At 56.6% G+C, this 9,572-nt stretch overlaps 1 protein-coding gene across 2 annotated transcripts; it reads left to right on the top strand.

Moving 5' to 3' along the window:
- The first annotated feature begins 1 nt into the window (after nt 1).
- On the top strand, nt 2–6,044 carry PLA2G2E (phospholipase A2 group IIE). Of its 2 annotated transcripts, none has more exons than XM_043909026.1 (4): nt 2–527; nt 1,869–2,007; nt 2,184–2,290; nt 4,118–6,044. In XM_043909026.1, exons 2-4 carry the CDS (start codon nt 1,907–1,909, stop codon nt 4,258–4,260), a joined length of 351 nt encoding a protein of 116 aa, XP_043764961.1. In that variant the 5' UTR covers nt 2–527; nt 1,869–1,906; the 3' UTR covers nt 4,261–6,044. The 2 variants fall into 2 exon arrangements, with proteins under 2 accessions (XP_043764961.1, XP_043764960.1); XM_043909025.1 differs by lacking the exon at nt 2–527 and adding an exon at nt 717–950.
- The last annotated feature ends 3,528 nt before the right edge of the window (nt 6,045–9,572 follow it).

Genomic DNA, 9,572 nt, shown 5'->3' with positions numbered 1-9,572 from the left:
ACAGCAGCCTCTCTCGGAGCCCAGCCAGAGTAGGAAGCTGCTGTCTCCCCCATGCGGGCCCTAAGATGACATCAAAAGGATGGAAGCTTCCAGTCCCTGCTGGAATGTGGGTTTTCCAGCTGACTCAGACCGAGCCTGTTTCTACGGGAGCCACGCTACACCACCGCTCAAGGGTTTTGGGGAGACAGAGTTCACAACTGGGAGGATTTTTGCTGCCCGTCAAACAAGCAGGAGCACGCCTAAGAAAGAACAACAAGGATAAACCCCCGAGCCCAGCTGGCTCAGCTCCCAGCCTTCGGACTCTAGGTTCTTGGACTCAGGGCCCCCAGATGCCCAGAGCCTTGTCATTTAGCCAAGCTGCCCTCACGGTCTGGGTCCCATGGGGGCTGGTTGAGGGGCAGGGCGGGGAGTCAGAGCCAAGCTGAAGTAGCCAGCGGTGTGAACACGGGACAGGCTCGCCCTTGGGGCTCCCAGGACATCTGAGCTCAGCCTCTCCGAGCCTCGGGAGCGGCGTCGGTAAAATGAGGGTGAGAAAAACACCCCATGAAGGAAAAGCCCCTGGCACGGCCCAGGCTCCCAGCTCCGTGGCGGGGGCGAGCTCAGGGATTCTGGGGAAGAGGGTGGTGATGGGAAGGGCGGGGAGGAGAAGGCCCAGAGGCTGGCCCCACCGCCTGGCTCTGGAAGCAGAGCCGCGGGCCCCAGCCTGGCCCCTCCCCGGGGACTTGGCCAGAGTGTCAGAGCTGGAAGCTTCGTTGCATCACTGGGTGCTCAGGGGTTAATGATGGGGAGTGGACAGGACCCGGGTATTTAACTAATCGGGGAGGTGCCTGGAGATCAGAGGGCCCCTGTTGGCTTCCATCTCTCCCGAAGTCCAGCTTCTCTGCCCCCTGCTCCCCTCCCCACCCCCAGGATGAAGTGGCCCCCTCTTCTGACCTTCCTGTGCCTCCTGGGTAAGTGACCTTCCTGCCAGCACTCCCGCTCTGCCCCGGCTGGGAACACTCCTGGGGGCTCCGGAGCCAGGCCCCAGGGAGGGTGTCATCAGTCACCCTGAGGCCGGTGCTGGCCCAGGAAGAACTGGCCAGTGGAGAGGGGGCCAGGGGGCACGGCTGCAGCCTGGATGGCCTGGGGGGGAGCAGGGGAGAAGGGCTGGCAGGGGCCCCAGACAGCTCCTGCTGCCGCGCTCCACCCCTCACCCGAGTTTCCCTTTTTGCCTTTAAACTGCCTGGGTGGGCGGGCCCCCACGGCTGCAGCAGCGGGACCCAGAGGAACTCGGGGAAGTCTGGGTGGTCAGGAAGCTTATCCAGCGACATCTGATGGGACTTGATGGGGACAGAGTGCTCCTGAGGGGCGGGGGTGGGGGCGGGGGCTGACACCTGGGGAGAGGATCAGGAAACCGGGATGGGAGCCTAGAGGGTGAGTGGGGGGGTTGCTGGGAGACGGTGGAAGGAAAGCGGGGGTGGGAGGTCAGGTGGGGACACGATGTGGGTGAGGACCAGGAGATCAAGGTGCAAAGACGTCACAGGGACATCGCTACTGATTAGCGCTGTCGCTCAGTCGCTCGTCGTGTCCGACTCTTTGCGATCCTGTGGACTGCGGCACACCAGGCCTCCCTGCTCATCACCAACTCCTGGAGTTTGCTCAGTTGAGTTTGTCCATTGAGTCTGTGATGCCATCCAACCACCTCATCCTCTGTCGTCCCTGTCATATTACTGATGAGCACTGTCCTCATCGGGAGTGAGGTGCTTGGGGAGGTGGCGGTTCCTGAGACGATCAGAGAGATGCCTGCACTCAGATGTGTGGGGACTGCAGCTGGCCGCAGAGGGTGGGGCCCCGAGGGAGCTGATGCCCTCCCCGCTCCGTCCCCGCAGCGGCCCTGGCTGGCGGGAACCTGGTCCAGTTCGGGGTGATGATCGAGAGGGTGACCGGGAGGCCCGCACTGCAGTACAATGACTACGGCTGCTACTGCGGCGTCGGCGGCTCCGGCTGGCCGGTGGACAAGACAGACTGGTGAGCAAGCGGCCCAGCCGGTGGGGAGCATCCTGGGTGGAGCTGGGGGCGCCTAGGGAGCTGAGACTTGACCCCCCGCCCTTCTGAGCCCCACTGGGCCCTGAGCCCCCCAGGCGGCCCCCGGCCCAGCCCAGCTGGGCTCACAGGCCCCTTCAGGCCGAGCACGACCTTCCCAGGTGCTGCTACGCCCATGACTGCTGCTACGGACGCCTGGAGAAGCTGGGCTGCGAACCCAAAATGGAGAGGTACCTCTTCTCCGCCACCAGGCTCAGCATCTTCTGCGGTGAGTCAGCAGACCTGGGGGTCCCCCAGGCCGCGGGGGAGGAGAGGGACTCCGCCAGGAACCCCTCTCCTGATGTAGACCCTTGAGCCTGACCTGGGCAGGAGAAGCAGGTCTTCCGTCGTCACAGCGTTAGGGAGAGGCGTGTCCCTGCGCCCAGACGCTCCCGTGGCACCCAGGCTGGAGAGCCCGGGACCCATCAGCTGCTGCCCTGGAACCCCAGGAACATCCCCCCATTCAGAGGTGACCCCCCAGCTCCAGCCTCTGAGGGGAGGAGCAGAGGGACAGCGCTGAGCCCGCCCCAGAGGAGCTGCACCCAGACAGCCCTCCCCCGGGTCTGGGAGGCCGCTAGGGGCAGGTCCCCAGGACAGGGCCTCGAGGGCAGAGCCCCAGACGCAGAGGCTGGAACTCGGACGTGGGACCGCAGACCCCACTCCCAAAGGCTGACCCACTGCACCGAGGTGCTTCTTTGCCAGGCCCCACGCCCACTTGGACCAGTTAGCGTTCTCCTCCGCTCCCGGCCTGGAGAAAGAGCCGGACCCGAATCAGAGTGTAGCGAAGGGCTCCACGCAGCCCAGCCCCATGGAGGGAACTCACACCGGAGAGCCAAACCTTCTTCCTGCTGCAAAGCCAGGAGCAGCCTGGAAGGCGGGGGGCAGGCCCAGGGCGGTGGGGCACAGCTCAGCGGGGGTGGGAGGGTCAAAGAAGACTCAGATCTCTGGGGCCTGTCTGGGGGTGGGGAGGGACGAAACCAGAGCCACGGAGGCAGGCTGGGCTCCGAGTTTCCTGTTCCCACCGCCACCCACTCAGCAAAGCGGCTTTGTCAGGTAATGAGCTCCCCGTCACTGGGAGTTCATACGAGGCTGGGAAGCCGCCTGTCAGGGACAGCATTGGAGGGTGAGTGAAGGGAGGGGTCAGATGAACAGGGACACAGGTTCTGGGAGTCCCCTCCCCACCGTGCGACTCTGGGCAAGGGACAGAAACCCTCAAAAGCTTCTGCTTCTTCATCTGTAAAAGGGAGACCTACCTCCCCCTGGCCCAGCCTAGCCCAGCTCCTGGTAAGAAGCCCCAGGGGAGCTGACATAGCTCTTAAGCCCTCGACAAATCTGAGTTCTGCTGAACGAGCAGCTGAGAGCAGAACCTGGGGGGGAAATGAGGCTGACCTTTGCGAGGGACCCTGAGGAAGCCGGATATGTCTGAGCGGGGGGACATCTTCGCGGGGACAAAAAGCAGCCGGAGTGCCTAAGGGCAGACAGAGGCGGTGGAGGCAAGAGGAGGCTTTGAGGCCCCTGGAGCCCACCGAGCTGGTGTCAGCCCCACTCCCCAGGCTGGGTGTGGGCCCTGAGATAAATGCTGGAAAAAGGGGCTCCATCCCTGCTGAGGGAGGCAGGTGCAGGCCCCAGCTCCAGGCCCTCTGGGGCACGCCCAGGCCACCCGGGACGAGCTGTTGCCTTTCACTAGTTTTCTCTCTGGCTGATGGCTGGCGGCACCGTCCATTGCGTGGGAGAAGGGGTCGCCCAGAAACACAGCCCGCCCTGGGCTGGGGCAAGGAACAGCGAACCAGGTGGCCTCCCCGTGGGGAAGGGGCTTGGGGCAGTGCAGTGGGTTTGGGAGAGGGAGGAACAGCAAGGACAAATCTCCAGGCTTCCAGCGTCCCTGGCCCCAGCGGGGCCTCGGCACCCTGCCCGATCTCTCACCCAACCCTGGAGCATGCCCCCGGTGAGCATGGGCTTCCGGGTGGAGAACGTGGACCCCAGCGCGCTCCCCTGCACATGGCTGGGAGTGGCGGGCCCAAGGTTCCCGGGCCCTGACTGCCCTCGTCCCATCCAGCCGGCAGAACCAGCTGCCAGCGACGGACCTGCGAGTGTGACAAGAAGGCCGCGCTCTGCTTTCGCCGCAACCTGGGCACCTACGACCGCAAATACGCCCATTACCCCAACAGGCTGTGTACCGGGCCCACCCCGCCCTGCTAAAGGCGCGCTCTGCCTCCCGCCCAAGGCCTCCGGAGGGTTAGCACCAAAGGCTCTCCCGCCGGAAAACTCCTTTCCCAGAAGCCCATCCTTCCCTGAGAGGCCCCAGACTCAGCCCTGGACCGTCCCTGGCCTCCCTGGCCACAGCGCCCTCAAGAAGAGCCACACCGGGGGCGGGGCCTGGGACACCCAGAAGATTCTACAACCCATCCCCTGGGCTATCAGGCCCTCTTCTGAATATGTGAATAACGTTTGCCCAGGATTCTGACACCGGCCCTCGGATTTGTCCTAGGGCTTCATCAGTCTCCGGTTCCACTCACTCCTCTGTGTCTTGAGCAACCAGCAGCGTGCTAAGCACGGGACGCGGCGCGGGTCTGGCTCGGGCGGCCCCTGCATGCAGTTCCAACACCCTGTCCTTGCAATTTTCCGTTACAGTGAGTTTTTGTGATTCTCTTTTTTTCTAACGTCTTATCGTCTTATCCAAGATAATAATGGCAGTCTCTAGCAGGAATATTTCTGGCCATATGGCATAATGTGAAAAGCACGCAAAATACCAACCTAAAAATATTGTCCCCACCATGTCATCAGGCTTCAAATCCCTCCCATTAGAATTCTGGCTTAGAGTGAAAAGGGGCTCTCAAATAATCTTATCCAAAGCCCTCCCTCGGCAGAGGGGCACCAGGAGGTCAGAGAGGGAAGAGGGGTGTCCTCACCCCCAAGCCAGTGGGCCTTCTTCTTCATGAGTCGATACCAGTCACTGCCCCTCTGACTGTCATCACGGACAACCCAGAGTGCCCAGGGAAGGTCAGCTGTGCGGATACCCACGCCAGGCCCGGCTCCTGATACGGGGAGGGGAAGAGGCAAGATGTCTACATCCTACATCCAGCATCCTGAGGCTGACTTTGGAGCGAATTTAATGCACCAAAGGATTCCCATCAAACTGGAATGCAGCCTACCTGGCAAGAAATAGGCTTCAGCAGATTCTACTCCTAAATACAGACATGACACTCCACTGTCTGTAATATGCTGAGAAAATCTCCCAGGGTTGGGATGAGCCTATTCAGCGAGATAAAGCACGTGGAGACGCACCGCAGAGGCGCAGCTCACGGTGCTCAGGGAATCAACGCACACTCCCTCTCTCCATTTCTTGGCCTGTGTACAACGTCCAGGGCTCTGAGGGCAGGAAAGAGCCTGATGCCATCGAAAGGATGATCATCATAAATTTTAAAAGGTGAAGAAGTTCTCTGCCGGCCACACAAACAAGAGAGGGGCAGATGCGTGATTTGCTGCTGTGACTGACTCAAATCCTGGGTGAAAAATCACCAGGAGATGAGGTCTTCAAGTGCCACGGGGACAGGTGGGGAAGAGAGGACCGCGTTTGTTAGGAAGCGTGGTCCGGAGGCGCCCTCTGGTGCCCATTTCGTTCAGGCTGCCGGGAGGAAACAAATTTGGTTTAAACCTGGATTTCCCTTTGTCAGGAGGGCAAAGGGTGTTTCAGGGCTAGTGAAATCAGTCCTCTCATATCTTCAATAATAAACAAGCTGAGAAATAACAAGTCCTTAAAGACATCTCAGAATGATGGTGCCGTTGCACACACGAGAAACACAGGAAGAAGGATCTGACTCGGGAGAGATGAAGACAAGGTGGTGTTCTGGGCGTGAGGCATGGCTGCAAGGACCTGGGGACGCGACAGTTGTTTAACCATCGGACAGGGTGAAAATTAAAGCTTGAGAGCAAGCCTCGGTGCAGCCTGTCTTCCCAGGAATCAATAAATGTTTGGTGAATGAGTCAGTGATTCCGTCTAACTCCTGTTTGTGCGTCTCTATAGTCCACACACTCGATTTCCAGCTGTAGACTTGGTGGAGAGGACTGAACAGAGGAAAGCAGAACCCTGAATTTGATGTTGTTGCAGGTTCCAGGTAGAGCCTTCTGCCCTGCCAGGGAGCAGCAGCGTGTCACTCAAGACCTCACTGCGCAGGAAGCGTGTGAGAAATGCAGAATCGTGGACCTGGTCCCAGACCTGCTGGTTCACAAGACCCCCAGGTGGTGCATATGCACCCTGAAATCAAAAAGCACTGATAGACGGCCACTTCCCCGGCTTCCACACTTGTCAAATGGAACAGTGACACGTCCCAGGCAGGCTGGTTATAGCAAGGTTTTAATAAATCACCATGTATGAATGTACACAAAATAATGCCTAGCACCTTATAAAGAATCCCGTAAGTGAATGACAGTCATAGTAACAATTCCAAACATTTATCAAGCACTTGGCATTCACCAGGCACTGTTATAAAAAAAAAAAAAAATGCTGTTTCTCAGTTCATTGAATGAGTGAATGAATGAATGAGGCATGGGACTAAATCAAGGCTGAAAGCTCTGTTACCTCAATGTTTCATAGCTTGCCTCTCCAATTTTGATGATAGGACTTGGGTGAGTTTTGCTTTTGTTCCTACCTAGCCCCTAGCATAAGCTATGAACCAAGTGTTCAATTAAATAACTTGCTGAATAAGTGGTTAGAAGTCAAATCACATTGGAATTTCCAAGTTAAAAGTCCAATTATGATTTCATGGACATTTGTCTGCTTCCTTAGGGTTCTTTGTAGTCTTTGGAGAGACTGCTGGAGAACTGAATACTGTATTAAATTTCATCCTTTCCCTCAATACACTTTCATACAAACGATGCTCCTGGCCCCTCGCTGAATGCTGGAGACAGACAAGTCTGGTGTGGCCAACCGCCAGACAGATACCACCAGCCATGCTACCCTAGTTGAGTGTTGTAATGGAGCCAAAAGCGGGCTCTCAGAACCAAATGTTCCTCAGCCCTTCATTCTCCATCGTCCACCAACACCAGCTTCGTTTCCCAGAGTTTGATTTCCATCCCATCACTCTCCTGCCCTGAACCATCTATGGCTCCCCATTGTCCACCGACCCCTGGCATTCAAGCTTGGTTTCATGAGCTTTTCCAGGCCTTTATCCCGCCACATGTATTTCTCTATGCTCCTCACCACTGCCAGGCCAGGCCCACCTCCCTTTGCAGTTCTGCAATAGCTTCCTTCAACCTAGAAGCCTCCCTCTTCACAGACTCATCGGCACGTTCACATCCACGTGCTGAGAGGCACATCTCAGATGCTACCTCTTCCATGATGTTTTTCCACTTGGAGGAGATCTCGCCCTCCTCTGAAGGACCAAGCAATGTGTTCTTACCTTTCCTAGGGATACTTACCCCAGTTACTTGGGCTCTCATTTTGGGTTCCTACATGGTGCAGACTGCCCTGAATTCAAATCTGTGATCTTGGACCCATCATTTATCCCCTCCTGTGTAAGATGGGGATGGGACCATCAGCCTCACTGGGTGGTTTTAGGGTTTAAATGAGACAACTTACTCAAAGTGCCTGGAGCCTCAGAGAGCTCCATCTGCGCTAGGTCACTTTGCATTTTTGTCCCCCCTACTGAATCCATCTGTTCCACTGAATCCACAGATACATGATCATGGTGATTTTACAGACGTGGCATCATACACATGATAAATACTGTACTGATTTACTTGAAGAGCCCCATGGCTCACTACTCGGAGACTCGTTTATCTTCAATGGACATGTGTTTGGAAATCGTTAACCTTTTGTGCCCTGAACGTATGTCCTATAGAGGCAATGAGGCAACTGGCAATTGGCTAGAGATGGCGTGCAGCGTTTCCCTGGAGGGCTGCTACCTGTGATGTGCGCCAAGGTCATAAGTGTACACGGAAGCAGACTTGGAACACTGTAGATGTGGTCAGGAGGGATCAGGAATGCCTGATGTTTGGAATTCATTCAGCAAGTGCAGCAATAGTCTTCTGGTGGCAAACGACATGTGACAAGCATTTGAAGAAAGGAGTCCCCAGTCTGTCTCCAAATGAATCGTCCATCCTTAGTAAACTCTGTCCCTAACACATGGGAAATCCCACTCTCTCACTCGAGGGGTTTGATTATGCTGGCCCTTCGGTCCCAAAAACCTCACTCCCCATTTACACCTATTTCCCTTTTCATGCCTCATCTAAATGACACTTCCTCCACGGAGCCTTCCTTGGTTTCCCTTCTGAACTCACAGCCTCTTCCTATCAGTACTTCCTGTTAAGGCCTGTCTTCTCTTGGGTCATAGTTATGTGTCCAATTTCACTGCTGGGCTGAAAGGTTTTCGAGGACAAGGTCCATGTCTGATTCAATGCCCAGAAGTAAAGATTCCAATACAGCACAGGTTCAGTAAGTGATAAATTCCTGGATGCTTTGATTGGTGAATAAATTGAATGAAAGCTGAGTATCTTGATATAGCTAGGTCCCTCTACCTAGGGAATTTCAGACAAGTTTCTCCAAGATGGAAAAGTTTTTCTGCTGCCAAACCAGAATCCACCAATCAGCAGGACTGGCCTAGATCCTATTTAACACAGAAAGTTCTAAATCACTGCGTCACTGCGGTCTGAGGGCGCACTCTGTCCAGCAGTCCAGCTAAACCCATACTGAAGCAGAGCATTTACGACAAATTTTGGTTCTACCTCAAGGGGGACACGCACTTTCTGCCCATCTGGGGAAAGGTAACTTTAATCCTGGGTTTTTCAACCCTGCTTTCTCCTAGACAACCATGACCAGTTACCAAGAGGGGATACGGGAACAGCCACTTTCCCCTTATGGCATCTCAGTCTGGGACCATAAATTATCACTCACCCAGAGTAAGCAAGGTTGTAGCCTGGAGGAAAACCTAAACAACATACCATATTCCTTTAATTGTCCCCTCTGAGGCCTGAGGACACTTCCGCCCTTGCAGACTCACCCGACCTCACAGGTCACCAAGACCCAGGCAGGCAGCCCCAGGACCACCATGCAGCCCAGCAGGCGGCCCACGGCCCCAGCAGAACCACTGAGGAACAGTACCAAGGAGGCCATAGACGTTCTCCACCTGGGAGAGGGGACAGACCCTGCACCAGGGCAGCATTCCGGTCCTGGTGGATCTTTCAGAGATTCTCAGCTGAGTGAACAGGGTCCGGAGTCTGGGCCTCACAGGCTCAGGAACTGGATAGCATCTGTGCACCCCAAGGTCTCCAGGTCACGGAATGAGGCAAACATCACACGGGGAGGACAGTGACCGGGAGGGAGGGAAGGGATGGCCTCGCCAGCGGCTGGAGAAGTCCCCATCCACCCAGGGTGGGACCGGACCCCTTTCGGCATCAAGGTACCGTGGGGCCCATTCACAGGCTGCTTGACGAGCACACAGAACAAGATCAGGCGGGAACCTAGAGGCCAAAACCACGAGGCCGCAGTGCGGCTGGCGAGACGGCGGCAACCT

This window comes from Cervus elaphus, chromosome 8 (genome assembly GCF_910594005.1).
Source record: "Cervus elaphus chromosome 8, mCerEla1.1, whole genome shotgun sequence".
In the NCBI taxonomy this organism is placed as follows: Eukaryota; Metazoa; Chordata; class Mammalia; order Artiodactyla; family Cervidae; genus Cervus; species Cervus elaphus.
This window is presented reverse-complemented; position numbering and strand designations above follow the sequence as displayed.